The 26,688-nt window shown below is 39.8% G+C and overlaps 1 protein-coding gene and 1 long non-coding RNA gene across 2 annotated transcripts; both read left to right on the plus strand.

Moving 5' to 3' along the window:
* Positions 1-1,619: 1,619 nt before the first annotated feature.
* igf1 (insulin-like growth factor 1) lies at positions 1,620-26,172 on the plus strand. Its single transcript, XM_053314063.1, has 5 exons — positions 1,620-1,897; positions 3,255-3,414; positions 19,998-20,251; positions 20,812-20,847; positions 22,299-26,172. Exons 1-5 carry the CDS (start codon positions 1,850-1,852, stop codon positions 22,356-22,358), a joined length of 558 nt encoding a protein of 185 aa, XP_053170038.1. The 5' UTR covers positions 1,620-1,849; the 3' UTR covers positions 22,359-26,172.
* On the plus strand, positions 7,682-10,138 carry LOC128353375 (uncharacterized). The gene is made up of 5 exons (XR_008320862.1): positions 7,682-8,677; positions 8,863-8,932; positions 9,031-9,178; positions 9,796-9,924; positions 10,101-10,138. It is a non-coding gene; the product is annotated as an uncharacterized LOC128353375 (long non-coding RNA).
* Positions 26,173-26,688: the final 516 nt, after the last annotated feature.

Consider the following 26,688-nt stretch of genomic DNA (forward strand, 5'->3'; position numbering starts at 1 on the left):
ACAGTTTTAAAACCCAAAGAGATGCAATTTACTATCACAGAGGACCACGAGAACCATATTTATGAAGCTGGAACCAGTACGTTTCTGGCTTTTTTGCTTGAATGAAAACATAAATTGATACCTATTCTTTTCTATCCATCAACTGATTGACTAATTATTTCATCTCTGGTGTAAATCCACAAGATAAATGGCTCATGACCAATATAATGACCATATGTTACAGGTTTCACACAGAACAACCTGTATTTCAAAAAATGTGAGCACATATTTAATTTTCTGTAACTGAAATGTGCTTATCTTCCTCTTGTCTGTCTTGTTTATCATTTTGGGACCACTCCGATTTATCTCGCGACTCTTTGTGGGCTCCTGACCTTCATTTTGGAAACCTGTAGCCTTAGACAAAAAAAATGTAGCCACTGTACCACAACCATGATTCATGTCACGTGGGTACATTTGGTTGTGCTTATGTTTTTGACCCACTTTACCCCAAACAGACTAGGCTGTGCGTGTCTTTAGCCTCGGTTCCCTTTGGATCCGACCTTGCTTTTGATGCACTTAAATACTGGCCGAGCATTCTGGGATACGTCCCGGTGTCCTGTTTTATGATTGGGTCACAGCACTGATCTCATGTTTAGTGATTGGATCAGTGTTGATATCCCGTCCCTGCTGAAAACAACTCTCTTTAAGCCTTCGCCTCATCTGAAGCTGTGGTTTGTCATTGCTGGGTTTTTACTTCCATGACACAGTGGGAACACTGGCACCCCTACTTTAACATGGTAATTGTGGGTGGCTTTGCACAATGAGGGCCATCATGTGTTTGTTAGTCTATGAGTAAAGCATCTGGCTCAGTAGTTAGTTCCAAGGAGGCTAAAATCTGGAATCTGAAAAACGTGAAATAATATTCTTCTACATCATAAATTATATTGTGTTGTCATGTTTCCACTGAGTTCACGAAAACCTCAAATGCCATCAGATATCACTTCCAGTCATACCTGTTTGTATTGATTGAATTTCAACAGAGGAGCCAGAGCAGTGACTGATTTATAACAAGAAACTAAAGTGACAAAGTGCAGAAAAAAACAAATCCTGCACAGAGGCACAAAGTTTACCACAGATGTTATCTCTGACTCATATTTGTTCTGCATTACAACAAAAGTGCTACACTTACCCATTAAATGTATTCAGTTTTAGTATCAGGCTTTTTTATTAGGTATTCAAGTTAATATCACAGTGGTGATTAATGTGAAAAGTGTTTTTAATGATGAATTTTACCGTTTATAAGATCAGACTTTGGGTATGTGGGCTGTTGAGTTACTCGGTGCCAAATTACGCACAACAACCAACAGTCATATCATAACCTCCAGCTTGTCTTTAACTTCGCCTTCATGAGATTTCAGCGCATAAAACAGAGTGTGAGCTGCTGCTGCTGCTGCTGCTGGAGGGGCAGGACCGGTTTTTTTTTCTATCTTGATCTGAACTACTAACCAAGTCTTACAGAGATCAAAATTCAATCTAGTTCTAAGAAAAAAAGAGAAATGACGTTATTTGAACATGTGCCCAAAATCCTTAATGAATAACTTAGGACGAGTAGGAGGCAAATGCTGCCCCAGCTGTTTCCTGTTGAAAATGTCTGTGTAATGTGTGTGTAATGTGTAAATGTGAGGGATTTTCTCTCTAAATCCGTCTCCTGTTCGCTAAATCTCACTTCTCCAAAACGAGCCTGCGCAATGGAACAAAGTCGGAATATTGAGATGTGACATTGCCCGCATCTCATCCTCTTTCTCCCGTTTTTTAATGACTTCAAACAAGTTCATTTTCGCCGGGTTTTGTCTTGCGGAGACCCGTGGGGATGTCTAGCGCTCTTTCCTTTCAGTGGCATTTATGTGATGTCTTCAAGGTAACTTACCTGATTTCCTTTGACACTATAGATTATCACCTTGATTCTTCACTTGCTCTCTATTCAAGACAGAGCATCCTTAACTTAAGCTGAAGCAATAAAAGGGAATGTCCATTGCTTATTTATATTTTACTGTTTTTTAATGCATGATAATTGTGAATTTATTCAATTTTTATCCTTGTTATTCTCTCATGGAGTCATTATCCCGCATGTCTTTGTGATTTTTTTTTCTCCACGGATAATAAGAGATTGTCCATTTCTGCTTTAACTGACTTTTTTCTTTTGGGAATGTTGACATGAATCGTGCATGAGTTTCACTGCTCGGATGAATGGGTTTTCATCCTCAGCGCCTCTGTGCGTCCTGCGCTCTTTTTCACCAGAAAGCCCTAATGCAGCTCTGCAACTTTGAAAGCAATTACTGCTGAGTCTGCATTATTAAGTGCTAAATATCTAACCTGAGGCTGCAGGGTTAAGAGAGGAGATCTTAATATGAAATGCTTACGGGCGCAGCGGTTGGGGTTGTAATGTAGATGGGTAATGCCCTGTGTTTATTCTCTTTATTATGTATATTTGGCCCACTCAGCTTCCTCTGCTGGGTTTGGCGGGAGAGCCGTTTTCCATCTCACATTTTGGATCGGAAAGATCCCCGGTGCTTTTGCATCTTTTATTCTGCTTTTTCAATTTTGAAGCACTTTTGCCTCAGTTCTGTGCGTAATACTGCACTGACAGCTGGTTTATGGCACACGGGACATGCTTAAGCCTTATTGCCAAGTGGCCATTGATGATAGATTTTTGAACTGGGTGATTTAATCCATTAATATGTCTTTATTGACTTATTATGACACATACAGGGGCTGAGTAGCTGGATGATAAGGAAGAAAAGTGTGTTTTCAATTTGGACGCGCTCGGCTTCGTTGCGCACAGGCGCCCCGGAGCATCAGAGCTTGTCAACCTCCTGTTTGACTGTTTGACTTTGGCACCAAGTGGAAGCCTGGATTTAATACATTTTCCTCTACATCTCCAAAACCCTGTAAAGTTACCATCTGTGGCCACGGCCACTTGTATTTCTTGTTTAGCAGAGGGGAAATCCTGGAAGTTGGAGCCTTAAGCTCCCTGGTTTCAGTCCTATCTGCGAAAATGTTCAGTATTGCCACAGTTGAGGTGCCCTTGAGCAAGGCACTGAGCCAACATCTGTGCCAGCTGGTTTGCTCAATGGCTATGTACTAAGACAGCAGTTATTTTAAAAGTGTGATTTTTCTTGGTTAAGGTATTGATTTATTGAAACTGGTTCTGTGGTGATGCTTTGTGTTTAACAGCAGTGATAATATTAAAGCTCTCCCTCTCTCCCTGTGCACAGAGTGCGATGTGCTGTATCTCCTGTAGCCACACCCTCTCACTACTGCTGTGCGTCCTCACCCTGACTCCGACGGCAACAGGGGCGGGGCCAGAAACCCTGTGCGGGGCGGAGCTGGTCGACACGCTGCAGTTTGTGTGTGGAGAGAGAGGCTTTTATTTCAGTAAGTGCACCTTTTTATTTATTCATAAAGGTTGGCTGTATCTGTCCCAGAGCTCTCCACCTCCAGCAGGCTCATAAATAAAAAAGCAGCCAGTTTGACATCTCGTCTTGACTTTCCCTGCATTAATGTTCTCTTTCTTCCTTCATTCATTCCTCATCCACTGCTACATCTTCTCCTGTGGAAGTTCACATTCATCCCCTGCACATTTGTTTTAATGCTAGTCTCATTGATGGACTGAAGCCCAGGTTTTGAATAAGAAAACCTAAAATGAAATATGGAATAGTGATAAGTAACTACATTTTTGTAGTTACTTATCATTTGTGGCAAATCACAGTATTGCCCATGGGGGAAAGGCTTTAAGTGGAATTTGGCTGACTATCTCTAAGAAAGAGGAGGGGTAGAAACTAAATGTTGCAGTGAAGTTTTTTCTTTTTTCCACCAGAGAAGGGAAAGCTACCCAAAGAAAACCCTCCACCAAGAATCCAGGATTTAAATCTCTGATTTTCCATTAAGTGTACAACCCAGCCCAGAACAGCACAGGATATATGGAGCTACCGAGGTTAGGTGCAATGTTCCACCGGCAGCCAGTGTTACTCAGAACATGATCTTTCTGTCAGAGACAAGCAGTGTGATTGTACATTAGCAGCACACTGCAAGTAATTGCTGTTAATTTACAGCCAATTTTCAACACTAATATACTTTATTTATGTCTACTGCGGTTTCATACTGCAGTTAGCAATGCATTGTGGGCTGGTCCATATGATGCAACAGCACAGAGGCCCTCTAGAGTATGCTAATGCTTTACAGTGGACCTACACTGCAATATTTTTTGGGTACTGGGTGAGACACAGAGAATACTGGAGCTTGATAAGACATCTAACGATAAATTGGCATTGTCTTTTAATCCTAAAATAACAGTTTGGCCAAGGTTTGCCAGTTAATTTACCATTTGAAAGAAAATTCGGGAATAATTTGCTATTAGTAACTCGTGAGGAGACTTTCACAGAAACGTTCATTTGCAAAGCAGTTTCTCCAGAGGAGGGCGCACTTTAGAGGACATATGCTACACATCAACAAGAAGTCCTGCTTCATCTGCATCGATGGGGTTGTGCATCAACAAATTAGACGGTAATTAAAAACAATCTTGTTTTCCTTGTCAGTATTTTATTCTTTAAGGTAGCATTACCAAAATAATCTCTGAGATCAACTTGATGCTCAGCAAACTGTCTAGCTAGTGAGTGTGTGATTTTAAAAAATTGTGATTTTAAAATGTGTGAAATCAGTGAGAATAAGATTTGAGTAGCTCAAACCAAAGTTTTACATGAATTTTGGAGAGATTTATCAAATGCTAACTATTTTGGATCATCTGAATTTACTTAAAGCTGGAGTGCGGGACTATTACATATAAATGAACATCTGTTTCATTCACACCTTTGCCAAATTAGTTCAAACAATGCTGATTAAGCCTATCACCACCTGATAAATCCCTCTATGTTTTATACTTCAGTGGTGATGATTTTTATATCAACCATCAATGATTGGTTTGCAAGAGTTGAAGGACAACCATAGACCATGCACATCAGGGTCATTGGCTCATTGTCAGGTAACAACTATTTACTCTCACTGCCACAAGGGGCAGACAAACGTTCCGCACTGCAGCTTTAACATTGGCAGCAGTTGTTGCTAGCTAGTTAGCTAATAACCTTTTGTCCCTTGTTAGCTGCAAATGCCATGAAAAAAAAACAACTAAACATACAATAGTGATAAGTGAATTTAAAGTAGAAAGATGGTTCATCTTAGTATAGTATTTGAGTTTAGATACAATTATAACATTGACTTTTTTTCACTATTGATTTCATAGTCAACCAAGGTTAACATTGTGACTTGGTTTATAATTAGAAATGTCAGTGCAAAGATTGATACAGGGGTACAGAAAAGCAGTCAGTAATTACACTGGGTTTCTTGTTCACATATTTTAGCCTAATTAACAACTAGTGCATAATATGTTTGATTATGCATTTGGTCATTGTCAACACTAATTTGAATGCTGATGAAATGGAATTGACTATCTGGAGTTAAAGTCTGGCAATTGTGTAGGCCACTTTATTTTCTCCCGCATTGGCAGAAAAAATGTTCCCCTGTCAGGTCTGCGGTCATAACTGTGCCACGATATTGGCTTATGTAAGGCACATGAGAATTCATAAAAATACACCTAATTTAATTTTTAAGTATGTTTTGCCAGATTGCAGTCGGACTTTTCAAAACTTTTCAACTTTAAAGTGTCACACTTACAGACATAAAGACAAATGTGTGGTTAGCCCTGCGTTGTGTGGTGTAGTTGAACTAACATGTCATATTGACTTCTGCAGTGCAATGTGTGAGCCTTTTACTCTCATTTGAAAATATAAATCAGAGAAGGGGAAACAGTTGCTTGTCCTTATAGACAGTGTGACAGGAGCCTCAAAGTTTTATCCACATTCACTTCACACATGAGTAGGAAACATAAAAATGGTGCAAAGGAAAATCTGCTTGATTCAGTTGAGTGCACAGTTCTTGAAAAGTGTAGCTTTTTAAAATTTCCCTTTGGTAACCGAAAACCGACTCCAAATTTAAACCAAATCCAGAATGATAAGAAATGGGTACCTGCTTATTGATTCCTAACTACGATAACTCTTTACTATTGCAAACGAAGGCTACATATCTGCCAGGACCTGTCTACATCATGTTTAGATACAAGTATGCATGGCTATCACACAATTACAACAGCTGTGAAAAAATTGGATAGAAACTTGTGTAGATTAGATTAAAGAAAACAATAAGGCAAGTTAATTAGATTTTAGCATTTGCCCTTTGTTTTTATGTATTGACTTTGTTCACATGGTTGCAGTTCTACCATTGTGCCTTTATTACTCAGACGGACCCAAAAACTTGGACAGGCTTTTATTCTTGGGCCATTTGTAATACTGCTTTAGTATTAAATTATTTCGCTGCTTTTAATAATTCATGTGGAACATGCAGCAACCAGTAGCTATGTATTTTGGACATTTCATGTTTCTCTGCGAGCATACAGTAGCAAGGAAGGACTGGCACCATGTTTTTCCTCTGGGCCATTTGACATGAATATATTAAGGCCAGCCCCACAAACAGGCTGGGGAAAAACAAGGGTGGATAAACTCCTGGTGCCTGTTATATAATGCTATCCGCATGCTACAGCTAAGTGGTGTACTGCCAAAACTTTTCCAGGTAGAATTATTGTTCCACACATTGGAGTAAGTGGATTACGAGTAGTAGTAGCAGATCAGAAAACAAGGAGGCCACATGTAAAAATATGGGAAAATATACCTGTATAGGAATAAAGGAATAAAGGCCTCTTTAATACAAGCCTGCCCCCAATAAAGGCCTGGTACCCTCCGCAGTTGAGGTAAATACAAAAGTGAGTCAGTGTGGGAACAATATAAGCAACTACACTCCAGTATCAGTTCTAAGATTGCAGAAATATAGGCAAAGAGCTCATTATTCAGCTTGATCCTATATAAGGATGCATTCAAGGAGGTAAACCTACTAAGATTTAGGAAGAAAAAAAACACATACTTGCAGATTTAATGCCACTTAATAGATTGAGCACTGATCACATGTAACTTGTTTTTCTCTGTAGATGACAGCTACTGTTGTGTTAATCAAGTGAATGTGATAGATTACTACCTTCCTTGAGTACACTGTCAATGGCACCCCAATGATAATTTTTAACCATTCTTTCCCTTTATTTCAGAATGATGGCTTGAGTGGGGCAATCAAGGAGGTCATCTACAAGACCTTGCCAAATCTCTCTGAAAAGACCCAGTGTCAAATCATTTCTCACTTGAAGTAAAAAGAAGATTCAAAATATGTACAGCAGGAAGTCATTGCTTACCAGTCATTCAGCTCCGAAAACTCCTGGATGCATTTAAATGGATGCAAGTTATTCCAACTTCTACACCACTGAGTAATGCTTTGTCAGTCTCTCAGGCATGCCACCTAGGGGTGTCACGATTCTCCAAACCCTTGATTCGATTTTATTTCAATATTTTAACGTCACAATTTGATTCGATTCGATTCTCAACCCTTTTTTTGGGTCCTTTTAGCACAGATGCCTATCCCATTTTTAGACTAATCATGAGTGATATAATCTCCATCAGTTGTTTCCAATGTATCATACCCTGATATCAGGCCCTGAATAATTTATTAGCAATATAATGTTACAATAACTTGTTTCAATAGTCAATTGGAAACTTACTGTAAACAAAAGAATCATCTAGTGACCCTTCAGTAACTGCAGTGTGCTCTCTGGTGCTACAAATACCCCTATTGCGCTAGTTATTGCTTTAGTGCAGACTTCCCAAGTCTCCCGGAAGTTTCGGGAGTGTCCCGCATATTGATAGCGGCTCCCTGACGCCTGCAAATTATATACAATCTCCCGGAATCTGCAATGAGTGAGCAAGAGTGTGCGCTAGAGAGTGTCTGCGTGCTTGTATGACTATCAATGCAGCGCATGTGAGAGCAAAGCGTCCTGATAGCGCTGTGTTGCTACTTATTAGACCAGTCGTACCCCCCGGGACCGACAACCAGTTTGAGTTTGGTCGATGTGTCTCCTGTATCAGTGGTTGCCATGATGACTGGCTGCAGGTTCAGGTTAGAGGAGGTAATGTTGACTTGCCTGCGGGACATGACATTGGGGGCGTGGCTACATCTTCGATTCCTCCGTTGATTTCGAAGGTCGAGATCGGGAGGTAATTTTGACTAATATTCGATTTACAATCGAGATCGTGACTCCCATAATGTCGCCTCATGCTAGCTGATCACAGCTGTTAGCCATTGCATTATTGTCAAGCTCCCCCCAGAAGAAACTCATGAGACTGTGGTAGAACCACCGAAGACTGGAGAAGATTTACAGAAAGGAGGGACCTGAAAGATCAGAGGTCAAAACTCTAAAGGAGTCTACAACATTGTAATATAAATGTACTTCCACCACCTGAAACTGAAGATAGTATGGATGACAGCCTTTTCTTTCCAATGAAATGTGCATATATGCTCATTTTGAGTTGCTCAGAGACAGCTTGGAGCTCTGTATGGAGGAATGTAGGAGAGCCATCACAGAATACTTCAAAAAACCTGCCAACAAAGATGTCAAGGATTTCCTTTCTAATAGTGAAGATAATGAAATGGGACATCGTATGGTTCAGCTGTTTATGGCAGACTTTGGAGAGAGCCGGTCTTTCTTTCAGATGTAAGTTTATTTTCTCTTTCTCGGCCTGTGTTTTAAAGGTTGACTGAGGATACTACTGAAGTCCACTTCTTTTACCACTAGGTTACTCTTACCAACTGTTTTTTCCTAATTTACTTTTTTGTTAATTTTTCTCCTCAAGATCAATAATATGGTACTCAGTATATGGATGTCTTTGTTCCCTACAGAAGTCTGCCACCACAGCTGATGTTGAGATAACCCTCACTCTACCTGAAAGTCCTTGCCTGATACAGCTTGGTATGCATTTCATTCATTAATCAGATTGGCCATTGTTCTTTGAGTTTGCAGATGATTACGTAAGGTAAGATGCATTCTGATATTGTTGTTACTTTAAGTTTCAGGGCAAGTCAGTATTGACCATGTCATATCGGAGGGCATCACACCAACTGTTTTGACAGGGCTTGCTGCTGTGTTTGCGATCTACTGTATCTTCAACCTTCAGTATCTTGAAGAGGCGGACTGTACTCTGGAATTCATTCAGAAGTAAGACTCGTTTTTCTTTGGACAATTGCAATTCTTGAAACTTGATTAACACACTTGAAGGGATAGTTTGGATTTTTGTTATAAGATGGTATTAGTTACTTAGCAGTATTGACACAAACATTAACAGCATTTAGCAGAAATTGGGGTCTCGCAACAAAAACATTAAAAGCCACAACACACACTCAAAGAACCATGAACCATTCAGAAGAATACAACATATATTGATTAATTCTGCTCCTTGATGCTCTATACCAATCTTTCTATATCTTGAAAATGTCTGCATTAAATTACACTAGTGTATTACTCTACTATGCTGTGGAGCCAATTCTCATATCTCACCGCCTATAAGCTTAAATAGAGGTGTATTAAGTGAACTGGCTCAATAGCATCTTAATACAGTGGCAATTTTCAACAAATTAAATAGTTCCAAGATATAAAAGAGTCTGAAAGGAAAATCAAGCAGTGGAATTATACAAAATACCTTACGATATTGGTACCACCTTATAGAAAACCCAAACTACCCCTTTAAGACTACAAAGTGTTCCTAGTAGTTTTCCATTCAGTCTCTGATCTTAAACTGTTCTGATTTCAAACGCTTCACTGATATCAATCCACAGAGAGGAACAAAGGCCGTCTGACCACAAGGTTGTCTCCAAGAAGATAGGTCCGATCATTGAGAGGACGCCTGCCACAGTCAATACACACTACTGAAAACCCTCCCTGACTTTGAATGGGGCCTTGTATAGGTCAGTGAGCTCTCTAATTTCACTCTGTGTGTTGTTTTGATGGACTGATGTTTCCACATTTAGCCACAAGAGACTTAGGTATTATCAGCTTCTTTGCATTGATTAAGGCATTGTTATTGTACATTTCAGAGTTATTTAGTTTTCCTAATGTTGCTAACAATGAAATATCTTTACAGACAGTGGATAATACATTGTTGCCTTGGTATTAAGCTGAAGTCAAGTTCAAATTTGGTAAGATAAGTCACTTATAACAATAAAATGGAAGGAATTACAGTTTGCTAATCAAAATTTCTTTGTCTTGTTTCTCTGGGTCATCCCAACAGTTTTGTTGTTACAGCAGCAGAATTCATGTTGACTCTGCCCTTTTAAATAAAAGTTTGTTTGATTCATGCCCTTTCTAAGTTGTGTATTGATTATTTGCATAATTTTCATCATCATTTAATTGCATTGAAGAATTATATACTTTATTTCTACGACTGTCTACAGTAAACTGTGAGAATTTTAAGTACCGGTAACCTGAATTTACTGTAAATTCAAATGATCACAAAAATCGAAAGATACTGTGTTTCATTTTACTGTAATAAACTGTGAAATTGTTCAACTGTATTAATATTGTATAATTACAGTGTATTACTGGCATCTCTGCTGCCAGTATTCTACTGTAAATATCAACTTTCTTAGTAACATAATAACATGTTAATAACTTGACAGGAGGCCGTGTTATTCATATTAACTGGTGGAACCTTAAAGTCATCTGTCATCGTACTACTGGATAACCATTACTATTTGGAAAGTATTGACCAATTTTGCATTTGTTCAAGTTACAATTTTCCAAAGAAACTGTCATGGTAATTTTATTGTCTTGGCCAAGTCCAGCTGAGTCGGCAGTGACTGTTTTACTGCTCTTGATGCACTCCTATGAAAAGTGAAGATTCTTGGAAATCTTCATCTGAATAATTTCTCAGTCCAATCCTTTTGTGAATTGCTTTTATCAGGACCACCTGCCATGGTGTTTCAGACAACAAATATGTTCCAGCAACAAATGGCCATTGCACAGGTTTCTGAGAATTTTAACAGCCCTCCAATATGTCACAAACGAGTCTTTAATACTTGGGAAATGTTCCAATGACTGTCTTCACATAGAGCTAGGCTTTTTTCAGGTTGAACCAAATAAATGCTCTTTCCCTTCAGAACCAGGTAATCATGCTAACAAAAGAGCCGAAGATCCATCTATTTATCACCAATTATTCAAGTATGGGTTGCAGTGGCAGCAAACTAAGCATTATAGCATGTCAATCTCTTCAGGCATATTGTCCAGCTAGTCCTGGCAGATCTGCAAGGTATTCCCAGGTCAGATGGGATACCTACCTCTTGTTGTTCCAAAATTGTGTCCATAAGGTATATTAGATGTGACGATGTCTCCATTCTGCCTTTGTGGAAGTTCTCTCGTCTCCAATAACTGCATGCTCTCATATAGCCCATGCACAGCTCAGTATGCCCAAAAATTACGTTCATATTGGATCAATCTGAACATCATATTCTGTGTCCAATATAGATGGTTATGCCCAATGCAGGAAGTAGTGTCCTATATGTAGGAAGGTGGAAAGTAGGGTGTGATACCAGATTTTATGTCCTGTCACACACCAGTATTTAGTCTAACCCGTAACCATTACCGTAACCTTGACAAAGTTTTTCAGTTGCTTAACCTGGACCATTTCTTAACCAGATTTTCTGCAGAATCATCTCATTTCAACACTCTGTCTGGCAGTAGGGTCACCATGCACCTTGCTGCTGCTCCCCACCATCCAACTGCCTCATTCCTCCACCTCTTCCAAGACCAGTCAACATCATTCTTTGTATCGGGCCCTTTGTATAGAGTTTGCCAGAGAGTTGTTGGAGACCCACCAAGCTGCTGCAAAGCTGCGAGTCTTGTTGGTCCAGATGCTGCTGGCAACACCCGCATGCTGTGAAGTGGTCATGACAGCCAGCTCGACTGCCAGTTTTCTGCCAGTTAGACTTTTTGGTCTTTGGATTCCTTCTGCTGCAGCACTTCTCTTGTATAAATGACCATGTTCTCTTCATTCAGGCTCAGTGGAAGATTATGGATTACACTATCAAAGATTACATTTTAGTAAACGCTTTATATTTCTCTTGTAAACTGCAAGGTTCAAATACCAATACAACTTTGGCATGCTCTTTATAGATGGTGATAGCTGTAAAATATTTGGTCAGTTTTCATCAAGTTCAAACTCACTGCTAGATCCCAACAGTTATGTTTCATATCTCAGTTTGAAAGTTTGCAAAGCCATCCCAAGAAGTGGCTGCAGATGTAGCTAAAAGTCGATGAAATGTTTGAGATTTTGACAAGGTATGAGGGTGTCCAGAGATTGGATGATGTGAGAGTGCGATGAAGTATTGGCTACTGATAGCATATTTTTACTACAGCTTTATAAATATTTCTCAAAGGCTATAGAAGTACAGCACAACTGTCCATATTCATGTCATGAGAAAGGCTTGAACGGAGGCCAATGTAACTCATGAATCCTCATGCAGGATACACGTCTTAAACAGGAACAGACCTTTTTGTGGTACAGGGAATGTATTTGTCTTTCCCGCATTACCTTACACTGAGCAGTCACTGAACTGCACAGCATCCATCTATCAATGCCACATTTTCCTGTGTTGAAAAAGAGGTGTATTTCACGAACACTCCATCCTTTTTCTGAAGAGACGATGAGGTTTGAGCAGCAGGGTGCTGTGCCTCGGAAAATATGCTTCTCCCTGTCTTCCTTGGTTTCTCTCGCTCTCTCATATTCTCACTGTCATTCCTTTCCCCCTCTCTTCTTGTTCGGTTGCCACATGTACCAGTGGCTGTTTGAGTGAAATATCTGGAGAATCCATTTGGGTTCAGTCGTCTATAGGACCCGGCAGCGTAACAGTTTGGCCAAAGGAGGCATGCTCCCTTCCCTGAACTCTTCCCCTCCAATCTGGCTGTGTTGAACTTGGCAGCCCTAAGATTGATAATGTGTCCAGAGACAGTGCTGCAACGACAGTGGGCTTTCTGCGGTGAGAGGGCTTTTGCCAATCCACCTTACGCATGACACCGGTTAAGTAGCCTAAACTTGCATTTTGAAGACTACAGATTTCCTACCCTGACAGAAATGCTAAATACTAGTTGGTGGAAATTCTTTTTTTTTAGGTAATGAAACAAACTGCGGTCACAGAAACAGAAAAAAAAAATCCACAACTGTAGTCAGTTTTTCCAATTAGCCTGACCTAGAAATCCTCAGTTGTCTTTGCAATGCTTTAGCAGGCAGGAACGTGGGGTGATTTGACTGGGATGTTCATTCCATGAATCAGATCTGTTATGGGAGTTTTTCTGGCTAAAATGTAAGTGCTAAGTAGCTCTCTGTCCTTAGTCACTTTAAGTTCATGCTGAAATGTTCACATTTGTTCTAGAGTGAGTGTGAGATCTTTAATCTTACTGTTTATTTCTGGCTAATGAATGATGCACACACTCTCAGGAATTACGACAAGAGGGAATAATCCATCTTTTCTTGCCAAGAGCTAACTGCTGGTACATGAAGTTCTAATAAAAAGAGAGCAGCCAAATGTGAAATGTGGTATTTTTTTAAGGTGTTGTTTTGGCTTGTACTAATGACATGTGAATTGAGGAAGGTGGAAATTGTTTTTAGCAGCCATTGATGAGACTTCCTCTTCAGTGTTTGTCCCTGTCAATTTTATTCAAAGCTACTGGAGCTGTGGAGAGAGGTAGAATGTGTAAACAGCACGTCACATGCATGCACGGACACATGCACACACTCACACACACACATAACTTGGCCTCGTCCCTCAGCAGCAGGGGATTATGTGGATTACAGGATGATCAGGACACCCCCCTCCTCCTCCCTCCCTAGTTTTACAGTGGACCTGAGTGCACAGCGAAAGCCACTAAGATCTGAAGAAAGACCTCCTGTGTCCTCCCCATCACTGTGAAAAGGTGTCGTTTTCCCATTAAGACCTGAACTAAAAATCTCTGACCCTTCTGTGAATTACTGCTCAGCGGAACAAAGAGGCATCTCATGAAAAGGACAGACAGGCGTCCTCCAGATTTAGACCTGTACATTAGGTGAAGTTGAGACATGAGGGATTTGAGGGCACTTCAGGACTAAAAAGTACTTTTCCTTTGAAACTCAGTTTAATCCAATCACATAATTTAGGACTGCTACAAAGAAAGGAACAGGATATATCTAGTTGCATTAGTGCAAAGATCAACAAGATTTATTGTGGATATGATGAACCTGTCTGCTGCATTATTTCTTAAAGTGAGGTTGTCTCATACATAATCTTTCATTCCACATGACAGTTGTATAGGGACCAGGAAATGTAGCACACTCTTCATGATGTTTACTTAATTTATCAACCTTCAACCCTCAATTTTACCTTTTATTAAGACCAAGACTTTGTTAATAAAGAGACAGTTAAAGTCAAGTTTTTGATCCAACGCACCTGCCAAATAGGACTTTATAACATGCAAGAATTTGTTGAAATTGTTAACTGTTGCATCTCAGTTGTACAAAAGAAAAAGATTAACATTGAGCTATATACAGTACCAGTCAAAAGTGAACACACTTTCTTATTCAAGGGAAGAGGACATGTGTGTCCAAAGTTTTGAATTGTACTGTATATAGTCACTAAAATTTTGTTACCAACAAAAAAAGATAGGTTGACATTGGACAACCCTGTCTACCAACCCTTGATTTATTTTTTCACCCATTTTTCATAATCTTACTTGAGGATTTTATATATATATCTCTTCACCCAATTTATTAAAGAACCACCTGAGTTTGTACATTTACAAACCTTTTCCTATTGTTGGATATGTTCGCTTTAATAAAATTCAGTAATTTCCAAAAGATGTCTTATACTATCGCCAAAAAAATATGCCCTTGATCTATTATTATAACACTCTGAAGAACACTTTTAAGTCTATTGCCAATGCATTTAGATAAGATTCCAATGTGACAGCACAGTGATATAAGGAACACTTCACTCATGCCATAAACTCTTTGTGGTACCAGTGATAAAGAGGTAGTTTCCAGTACTTTAGCAGCTCTTATAGTCCCTGCCCAGCTGTAAACTGCCTGACACTTCGCAGGAAGAGCATTGCACTGGCTCCAAGAATCCACTGGTTTTTATTGACCATGACCAGGCTATAAAACTCAGATGCTTTCTGTGCCACTCTGGAATGGGGTAATCCAGCCATCTCTCCCCAGTGCTGCTCCTTAGAGGAACGAACACTATGTGTGTTGCGCCTGTCAAAGACCAAACCAAAGATGTTAGACGGAGCAGTGCAGTGGCATCAGATGAAACACAAAGTTGAAAATCTGACACGTTGAAGACAGTTAGTGCTACTGCATAGTTTCATGTTAAGAGGGATGCTGACAGATTGACATGTAATGTAAATCATTCAAAGGAATACTGCACTCCAAAGGAATACTCTTTTTTTAGTATCAAACCCTCATGTGCTTCTGAAATTTTATAACCTGTTCATTGGTGGAGGATGAGCTTGAATCCATGACAGTTGAAATGGAGTCAGATGGCAAAAACATGTCAGAATATATCAAAATGTCTCTTCAAACCACTCCTGCAGTCTAAAGCAATGTCTGAACAGACTACAGCCACACAGCCCCCTCATGCATTTCAATGAGACCCTGTGTTGGCATAGTGGGGGTCCCAAAGCAGAGAGCTCCCGCAAAAAAACAACATCATCCGGCAAGGTGCTGCATTGCCCAGTCAAATACAGTACATACAGCTTGTTGTTCTACATATCACAACCTCTTGACTTATCACATTGTGCATGGTAAATATGTCAAACAACTTCAGAGCAAAGTCAAGAGGTCAGGATATGTAACACATGCACAGCGTGGTGGCATCTACATTACAAGGAAACTCTCTGATTTGGAGGTTTTAATAGAATTTATTTTCTGGTCTGCATATATAAATTCATACTTTATACATTCATAAACACATGAAAAAAGATACAGATACTTAGAGTACCTCAAAACAACACAATAACCCAACCAAGGGTTTTTTCTGCAGTCTGAAAAAAGGGTGTAGGCTGAACCCGCAGCTTATAATGCTTAATATTTGATCTAGAAGGTAACTTCAAACAACAAAAACAGAAGATTAATAACTATTTTAAAAGTATTAACTTACATATCCTGTGCCCTGTCCCTCTATGCTTGCCTTTCTTTCTGATTGCCCATTTCATACTTGTTTAATATGCTATTTTACATTTTCAGCTCTTCATTACAGTGGAACTCCTTTGACTGTAAAACAATGATATTTTACTTATCAGTCCGTTGGTCAGTGTTTCCACGAACTAAAAACTGACTGAAATTAATTATTAGTCTTTGGGGCAACAGTATAATTTATTAATGTGTTTTCAATAACAACGGCAGACACACAAAGATTCATGGACAAGAGGATTCATTGTTGTATTTGGATACAGGCGAGAAGATTTAAGGCTATTGCTAGCGATTCTCTATATTTTTCTTATTGCCAGTAGCCAAACTAAGAATGAACTGATTTTTGTTACAAATATTCAATCCAATATCAACTAAATATTTGCAGCTAAGTATTTGGTGCCTTCCAGCTTAATATTGACCAATCGTTGGCTAATGTTAGTATAACTGTAACGTAGACCTTGTGAGCTGCCCTGTTTGAATAATGCTAACACTGCAGTCTCTCCAGCCGTCCTCCACTCATGCTGAGCGGGTTAGCTGCTTAGCTGCTCCACTGCAACACACACTACAATAATTTTTTATTGCACGCTATTCGTTCAAACAGATTTTCATAGAGTTCACAGACAATCCATGAAAAGTGCTGCCTTAACCTTGTTACGCTCAGCTGTCTGAACTCGAAAAAACCCTATTCCTTCGCTTAAAGTCACAAATTTTATATTGGTGGAAGCGCAGTCGAAAAATGACCACGAGAAAAGGCATGTGTGGCGTGAGAGCTGTATCAGTTGCGTGACTCTTACACTCAATGCGTGAGAGTTGGCAGGCCTGGTTTAACAACAGTCACAGAAAACATCTCTTTGTTTATGAGGGATTACAGCAGTTATCCATGGAATTGAAGCATTTAAAACCTTCCAAGGCTTTTAGACGTGATTATTACATGCATGTTTTTCCCCAACCTGCCCGAGCTGATTATCCTACATGTTAGAACTGGTGCCAGCTGATTTTTCTCTCCCTTCCAGCTGTTTGTGCAGCAGGGTTGCAAGCTATTTTCAGAATAATAACGGATGTTAATTTGTAAGGCTTTATTGGGAGGGATTGAAAAACAGGCCAGGCAAGGAGACACGGCCCCATATTTGGCTTTCAGCAGCCATTATATAATCACTAGCCAGGGCTCAATGTCATATTTCTCTCTTTCTAAATTTCTTGACATCAGGTGTTAATATAACAGCCAGTGCTGGTCCCACTGATGCACACCACAGGGGAGACATTGCTGGTTTTGTTTGTTCAGATGAAAAGAATGCTTTACAAAAACACAGTGAAATACCTGGCCATAAAAGGTAAATAAATTAGCATTTCAAATTAATAAAAAAATGCATATTTCAAAAGCTAAACTATGATCTTTTTTGTCGTCTGCATGTTTAGTTCAACACTTGAGTTTGGAAGTTTGAGATCTGGGTAAAGCCAGTTCCTCTGTTCCCTAAATAATGCAGGTGCACGGTGTATTTTTAGCATCATTCTACCTTATGTGCAACATGAAAGCCTTCCTATCGTCTCCCCTTGTCCTCCCACTCATTCACACCTCCATTTGCGTCCACCCTGCTTTGTGGTCTGGGGGTCTAAGGAGAAAGATGCTTCTGTTTCTCAATGAAAGCTGCTCTCTGTCCAAAACAACATTGTCAGGACAAGGTAGACAGAGAGCAGAAGTTAATGTACTTTGTCAGCACTGGCAGGCCTCTGAGCCAAGAGCTATTAACTCTGAGAGGGAAAGGCATTTCCTCCTTGTAAATGCCATATTAAATTATTATTATTTCATTTGGTAACAGGGAAAAGCCCATCAGGGCTATATTACTCAAGGTGAGCAGGGAATTGTAAATGGAGAGTCAGAGTTTTTCTAAAGGCCACCAAAAGAGGGTGGGTTTTGGGGGGTAAGGGATTTGAAAAAGGAAGTGAGTATTGACGTCATGGTAACTTGATGTGGTCACTGAGTCAAAAAGATGTGTCACACCTTGAAATAGTTTTTTATCGATTTAATAGAGACTATGACAAGAACACTTTCACTTCTTCTGTTTACATTACTGTTGTTTCTTAAGCATGGAAGGTGCATTGTTCATCCATCTTCAGCATCCATTTTCTCTCTCTGAGTGGTGCTCAGGCTTTTGCCAAATGAAAATGTGAATGAAAAGTGAGGTATAGCCAATGGGGGTGCGGCCTCAAAGCCTCCCTGGCCTTTTCTATGGTTGATCGGGCTCAGGGGGCTTGTGGTTTAGCCTCGCTGGAGGGGCCTCTGTGTAAAAAATACCAAAATGACTGTGCGTGATATTTTGAACATTTGGGTGACTGTGACACCCCTTTTTTTACGGGGGAAACAGCTGCCATAAAGGGTTGACGGTGTGCAATGTGATACACTGTAAATTTTGAACGGAAGAAATCCATGTAATTTAGGCTGTTCATTTATCAGAGGAATAAGACCCATGATCTGGCCATTATCACAGCGTTATTACAGGTGTAGTGTCTGGGCCACTAGCCCACTAGTTTTTTTGATTGATTCTGGAAACAGTAAAGCCTCAGAGAGGAAAAAAAATCTAACTCATAGATGTTGAGGTATCCGACCCCGTGAGTTATTGTTGCTACGCCTGTCAAACCTTCCTTTTTTTGTGCAGTATAAATATGTAATTCAACTGCTACAAATATTTAATAGTCAAAATTCTTGTAATTCTCAAAATAAAGGGTCCTTAATTTAAATCAGTGGGTTTGTAATATCTGAACTGAGAAATGTTGCTTGCAGCTTTTATTGACAAGTTAACTAAGCTAGCATTAACTCCAAGTAGAAAATGTCGTCTGTGGCTGATTTTGTCATTGGATTACAACCAATAACCCTGTTCAGCTGATTAGTTTACGGACAAATAGAGATTAGATTTACCTGTTATTGTTTGTATTTTCAAACAGTATGGTTCACTTTTAATGTTAGAGATTAGGATGAAGTCTAAGAGAGCTGCTAGCCTAAATTCTGATAGTAGCATCCAAAACCGCCATCAGTACAGTGGGGAAATATTACACAGCATTGGTGCTAGTCTTGAACACAGTTTCTTTTTACACAACCTGTAACCCCACAAACTAATGTAGTGTGTGTGTTCAAAGTAGTACTGGGTTACTACTGTAGAAAACAAGCTACTGTAGTTGGCTGAACATTAGTCTTGCGATACAAGACAATCGAAGATCTGCGTCTACCGAAGTCTGGGGATTTCTAAATGCATGGTAGTTGATTGAACAGTGCTGAGAATGGCGTCTAATAAACTTCTTACATTTCATCAAGAACACACCTTACTGGAAATTATGATCACCCCAATTCTCCATGCCCCAGCCCCAATGTGAAGGTCTGCCCTAAAGACTTTGAATTGGTTTTGCAATGCTCTCTAATTGTTTCCACCCGGTTTTAATAATGACACTTGTCCTCAGTCTCTATGAGTGAAGCATGTAGAGACTGACCTGTGAGTCTAGTTGAACATATGCTGTTTGCAGTAAAGCAGACAATCAAATTCCCTCCACTTTTTCTCTTGTATTTTTGTTTTTTGAAAAGGGTAAAAAAAAAAACCTCTCTAAACTCTTTGTGTACACTGTATCTGTGTTACTATCGCCTCATGCTCAACACTTTAAAATGTGGAGGAATCCAAAGCTTGACAGGTCTGCCTCATCTTAGTCATGGTTGCTTAACTATAACTCAATAATCCCTGTTTTGGGAAGAGGGTTTAGCCAACGTTCAACTTCTAAAATCTGTCCAGCTCTTAAATACTGTTTGTTTGACAAACTCCTGCTGTTCTTCTCAAACAGGTAAACCAGGCTATGGCCCGAACGCACGGCGGTCCCGTGGCATTGTGGACGAGTGCTGCTTCCAAAGCTGTGAGCTGCGACGCCTGGAGATGTACTGTGCACCTGCCAAGACTAGCAAGGCAGCTCGCTCTGTGCGTGCACAGCGGCACACAGACATGCCGAGAGCACCTAAGGTTAGTAATGCAGGGCACAAAGCGGACAAAGGCACAGAGCGTAGGACAGCACAGCAGCCAGACAAGACAAAAAACAAGAAGGTGAGCACAGCACCAAACAGATACACTTAATTTAAAAACAATCTGGAAATGTGGACCAAAAAAAAAGGATAGGATTGATGGTTTGGTAGTTATGTCAGAGCATGCACATGTAATAATCCAAGAATGTTAGATATGTTGGGAAATATGCTCATTCGCTTTTCTTGCAGAGAGTTAGATGAGACTATAACTACCTCTCTGATATGTGCCTGTTCAATATGAAGCTACAGCAGTTGGGTAGACTGGCAACAGCTAACCTGGCTTTGTCAAGAATAGCAAAATCAATCAACCAGTACCTCTGCAGCTCACTAATTATCTTGTTTATTTACCTGTTTACTTGTCATCGGCAAGAGGTTACCAGGCAACCAGCAGTGACTCCAGGAAGTCACTGTGGTTTTTGTACAGATTAAACAAACAAGATATAATGTGTTAATTAGTAAATGAGCATTTTCCCAAAATGTCAGTCTATTTGTTTAAGGACTCTATAGGTGCAATAGTACACAGTTTGTATATCTGGAGAAATTAATCCATTCAACTTAAGTGGCTTCATTTTCCTTCCACAGAGACCTTTACCTGGACATAGTCATTCAGCCTTCAAGGTATGCCTGCAAATGAATACTTCTTATCTCATTTAATTTTTTATTGTTTTATTATTAATTGATTTAATCTTCTATCAACCATCTCCACTGTAAAGTTTCAAAAGCAGAGCAAACTTAATTGAAACAAGAGAGAGATTAATTCTTATTCATCAGTTCTGAAATCATCATCTCTTGACCAACGAAAAAAAAGTGTGAGGTCTAAATGCAGACTCTGCTTCATCCTCGAGTTGCCAACCTGCGGGAGAGTGTGATCCTTTTAAGATCCAACCTTGTGTTTTTTATCCTTCTCTCAAAAAAGAAAACCATTAGCAAGAGAAGGAACTAAGTGGTTTTTGTGGTAGACCCGGTGGTACTCCCGCTCCCCAGGCAGAATCTCCACTCTGCTACTGTACATTATGTGCTGAAATTCTGGCATCTCACCATAACAGGGTGACGCATGCAAGGTCCAGATATGATCAAGCTTGCATTTCCTGTTTAGTCTATTATCTTGTCAGTGTCTTGTAAACGATGGTATTCCTGCTCAGAGTGACACATCCTCAAGTTTTCTCTTTAATTCCAATGGAAAGTTGAATTCAGGAAATATAGATACAGTGATACTGCAGCTTTTGTGCATCATTTTTAAAACTATTTTTGCACACATTTGTGGAAATAGCATCTAAAGTTCAAGGTGGTTCACTTAGCAACAGTTGACTGACATTTGAGACTAGGAGTAGCTAGGAAACTCGGATTAAATTCTGCAGTGCACTACCGACTGGAGCTCGTCGTAGCCCTTCAAACGTTGATACAAGATGTTTTTTTTCCCCCTTTTTCAACAAGCACACACAGCGTTGGTCATGTACTGTTAGCTACTTAAAATCTGTCCCGTTACGACACTGAATATTTGGGAGAAACCCATCGTGCTGTTAAGTTTGTATTTGACTTGGAAAGTGGAAAGCTAGTTGGCATAGCTTGCTGATTCCTGACTAAACGTTACTTTTTGTTCATGTTATTTCAACACCCGCTGAGTCATTGGCAGCTCCTGCGCACTCAGTGTTCCCACATTATACAAAGGACTGGGTTTTATGGGTTCAGATATGGTGACTGCAAATGACCAGACAGTTAAAACTCACAGTAACGTGTAGCCTTGTAGCCACAACACTCATTACGTTATCAAGTTATTCAAATCATAACACAGATAAGTGTAGGCAGTGCTAAAATTACAGATGGGATTAATCGACATCAATACCCAGCTGGGGACCGGCGTGTCTGTTGGAGTTTATGTAAAAGTATAAACTACTTGTAGTGCACATACATTGCACCAATACAGTACCAACATCGTTAGTCAGAACCAAAAATTCATGACTATTAAACACCAATGTAGGGGACGTTGTTGCAACAGAAACAAAAACTTGCTCTTTTTATCCTGTAGCTATCTCTGTTTTAAGTCTAAATGTGTTTCTGTTTCTTTGCAGGAAGTACATCAGAAAAACTCAAGTCGAGGCAGCGCGGGGGGCAGAAATTACAGAATGTAGGGAAGGAGCGAATGGACAAATGCCCACCGACATTGGAAGAGAGAAGGGAGTGGCCTTACCTGGTACCCCTGTGGAATGGTTCACTGTAAACCAAAACAAAGAGGATGCTATCAATGGTCCGAAAAGCTCTTCAAAATGATTGAAACCTGAGAGCTAAGTGGTGTTTAAGGGTTTGATGGGGGATCTTGTGATTATTTTATACACTGCACCATTCCATATCGGGAGGAATTCTTTGTTAATGCAATGTAACAGACTAGTTTAGCTGCTGAAACACGAACAAGAGCTTATTATACCTCCATGTGTGAGCTGCAGCGTCCCCTGGCTCCAGGAGAGGTGGGAACGGATCTGGGCTTCAGCCATACCGAAAGCTGAAGGCTGTGTATGAGAATCAGTGGTCCATCCTGTCCCCTGAACTTTGCGGAGGTAAATCCTTTTACTCTGAGAGAGTGGATTCATTTACTCCTTTGGTAAGACAGGTCACCGGTCACATATAACAGTTACAATCCCAGTTAAAATCTGATTATTTTACCTTCAGAGTTTGGTTTTTCAAAAACTACAGCTGTTTTTATGCACCATGCATTACCGAGGATATTCTAAAAAAAAAAGAAAGAAAAGTAAACCCAAGGTTTGATTTAAAGACAAAGACCAGGTGGTTCATCATCAGACATTAAACACACACAGTTGTTGTAGTTATTTTACCTTGAGCCCAAGTCAAATCCTACTTCTCAGTATCTCATATTAAGTCAGGGCTCTTCTGTCTAATTGGAGTCCCTAGAAGGGTTGCCCAAATCCCTCCTAAGCCTCAGGAAGTGTTGAGAACCTGAGGTCCGAAATCTACAATCCAAACACATCTATAACAACAGATCAAGCACCATTAGAGGAGATTTGCAAGAAGATGGAAAATACAGTCCTAGAAAAATAAGACTGAGGAATAAATTAAGCAGAAGTAAAACTCAATTCAAGTTTTTTGGCCAGGTAGCGGTGCTTGTTTGGTTGTCAGAAATGGGTCATTCAATGGATTCAAAGGGCATTTGGCATTAGTGAAATAAGTCAAAGAGCGACAATGAGGCGAAAGGTATGTTGTCTGCATCCTTTTCGCGTGTCACCACTGTGGCCAAATTTGATTTTTGTCAACAATCCAGCTACTGGTAATCAACATTTGAGTCAAGGCCTGTGTTCAAGGTTAAGCGCAAGTCATTCAACTTTAGTCACAGCAAGTCAACGGGCGCTCTAAAAAAACAAAAAAACAATCATTTTTTTTATTGCGGTTATTCTGAGTTAAAATGTCTTTAATTACTAAAGCACTAAAGCAAAAGACAGAGGAGCTCTAACAATAGCCACATGGGGAAGTTTAATGATTGATTGATCTTGGCCTGCGATGTGTTGTTAGTTAATGGGGAGGCCATGAATTTGGCGATTTCAGTTGTTGCTTAGACCTGACATCTTGGCTCCACGGCATACGTGGCAAAGTCCACCGAAGGAACACGTAGACTAAACGATTTGGTAAATATTGCACACCAAAATGACAAGTACTCCCGAGATGTGAGTTAGGCACACATTTTAACAGTACACAAACACACAGACACAAACACAGACACAAAGCACTCACAGTTTAAATGAGAGTTGTGTAACTGAGCAAGGGTCAAACACAAACACAAACAAAGACACACAAACACACACACACACACACACACACACACACACACACACACACACACACACACAAAAGCTCCATGAAAAGCCAGTTCTGAGAAGTCCTTGCATGAGGACTGACTGTTTATTCAAGCCTCCATGCGGATTTACTGTCATTTTATCACACAAACTGCCCAAGACATCTCATCTCTGGCTCTGCCTCCTCTGCCTGTGTATAATCAAACAGTACTCCCATTTATGTTAACCTATGCATTACTATCATTCATTGTACATGATGGTTTCATATAACAAAACTCTATTAAGAATCCTATCCACTGTATAATGGTGCTATTTTGTAGTTTGTTACTTGCAAGAGATGGCTAAGACAGACATATGGCAGGGCTTACATTGGAGGTCTTCCCTTTTGCACAGCCTTGTGGCCACCATTTTAATAGTGTTTTTATTTGTAAGCTGTTTCAATAAGGTAGTAGTGTAAGCGAGTAAATGTATCTGTGTGAAATTGTGAATGCATGGAGAAAAAAAAAGAAAAAGAAAATACCATGTTGTGGTCCCAAGAAGGCAAAATGCTATTTTTTCTACTGTTTTTAAATTATTTTCTCAATATAGATCCCTTATGCCAAATAACTTGACAAAAGTACTGTGAACTGTGATTCTTCCAATTGTATTGAGAGTGTTAAAAGTCATTGTGTGCTTTTGTCTGTCCTGGGATGTGTGTGTACATGCATCTCACTGGAAGCCAAGGTATTGACTATTAAACAACACTTAAAGCGAGACTACATAACCTTTGCCAAACATCAGCCACTGTGGCCACAAGTGGTAATTACAGGACGATCAAGGCACATTGACTTTGCCTTCATTTCCCAAGATTTTCTCGAGTCAGTTACTTTAAAGACTTTGTTGTAAAATGTTGTGCAACAGGAGTAAATTTAATTAATACCTAGCTTAAAGGAATAGTTTGACATTTTGGAAAACATGTTTCTTTTCTTTATTGCCAAGAGTTTGATGAGAAGATCAATACCACTCTCACATCTGTCAGCTGGCGCCAGCAGTCTGTTAGCTTTGCTCAGCATAAAGACGGGAAAGACAGAGCAAAACATGTATTTTTTACACTTTTTACTCCCTGCTTCCAGTCTTCATGCTAAGCTAAGCCGCTGCTGGCTGTAACCATATATTTATCAGATAGGTGAAAGCAGTATGGATGTTCTCATTTTACATATTTCCCAAAATGATGAACTGTTGCTTTAAGTTCGCTCACATTAGCTTGCGTAAGCTACTCGTCATACCAGACCAAACGAGGCTGGAGCAGAAAAAAACATTGAGTGTATTGAAGTAAGCAAGGGTGTGGTTATCACACATGAATTCAACTTTTCGTTTGTAACACGACGATTGTGTTACGTAGTCTCGCTTTAAGAATAAGCTAGGATTTTTAATTTATTTCGTCCAAAACATTTGTTAGCAGCTCTCTGAATTAAATCTTTTCACCAAGTAATTTAAAAGTGTGTTTTTATCTTGAATGATCAAAATTCTCCAAATGGGAATTTGAGTTTGTGCTTTGGTGTCTGTTCCTTACAAATTCTCTTTATCAGTCGACCTGGCGGTGGAAGTGAACAAAGAGCTAACATCTCTGCTCCTTCCAGTTCTTCAGATATACAGTACAAACCAAAGACTTTTTGATGAGAACAAAGCCTCACTCAGCATTGTTGTGTCATGAACTATGACCAGATCATTAAAGACTCATGCCGTCCCTGTCTGAACTACACTGCAGCTACAATACGCCCTTCACACACTGTCTCTGGTACCTGAAATACAGCTTGTGTAATGGATAGTTAAGTGAGCTCAACAAAAGTCCCATAGTGTATCTGGTGAATTTGCAATGAAGAAACCTTCAACAGCCAACATGATCATCTGACTAAGAATCATTCAAAACATATCTGTTTGTCACTTAAATGAAATAAAACATAAAATGTGGAAGTTCATGAGAAATACATGACTCTGTGAGGTGTTGAATAAGAAAATGTAATTTGCGGAAGCTCACTGTCCAATAAACTGTTTGATTACAGCGCTGTTATTTATGGTGCTCGATTGCCTTCTGTAGAAAAAAAAATACTGACAAATTGTTCACCATTCCTGCTGAATAAACCACTTGTCAACATCACAGAAATGGCTGGCGAGTTCTTTCACGCAGTGTGCACATACACTTGTAACCCCTCTGGGGAAACATCATCCTGTAAAGACATTACTCTCCCTATTACGCAAGATCACACTAGTAAACTATATAAGGCTTTTATGAGGAACCCTGTGGATTGAGACACATAAACAGCAGATAAATACAAAGCAGAGGTTTGTCTCTCACTTAAGAATGTGCAAATCTTTTAAGGCATTTCGGCTATAGATGAAGCCGTAACTCAAGCTGAGGCTTTGTGCACCGTGCAGGATGAAACTCAGTGTACTGTGTGTGTGCTGAATGACAAAGTGATACTTCCTAAGAGGTGGCAGGGTCTGCCAAAGCAAACAGAGCGGGGCGTGGTGCTCCCTGAGGCCAGAGCTGCGTGTTCAGCTCTTTGGAGGATGCTCGCAGTGACAGCGCCGAGCTCTCACTCACTGTCAGCACTTTTTAAAACGGATGTATATAGGGCAACAATCAAACCCTGATGAATTGGCGGGTGCTCTGGCTGGC

The sequence above is a fragment of the Scomber japonicus genome, chromosome 23 (assembly GCF_027409825.1).
Source record: "Scomber japonicus isolate fScoJap1 chromosome 23, fScoJap1.pri, whole genome shotgun sequence".
Lineage (NCBI taxonomy): Eukaryota > Metazoa > Chordata > Actinopteri > Scombriformes > Scombridae > Scomber > Scomber japonicus.

Excerpts from the sequence above, each read along its gene's own strand:
- igf1 (XM_053314063.1), top strand. The coding sequence starts at position 1,850 with ATGTCTAGCGCTCTTTCCTTTCAGTGGCATTTATGTGATGTCTTCAAG. Across the intron at positions 20,252-20,811 it reads ACAAGACAAAAAACAAGAAG|AGACCTTTACCTGGACATAG; the intron begins GTGAGCACAGCA and ends TTCCTTCCACAG. Across the intron at positions 20,848-22,298 it reads ATAGTCATTCAGCCTTCAAG|GAAGTACATCAGAAAAACTC; the intron begins GTATGCCTGCAA and ends GTTTCTTTGCAG.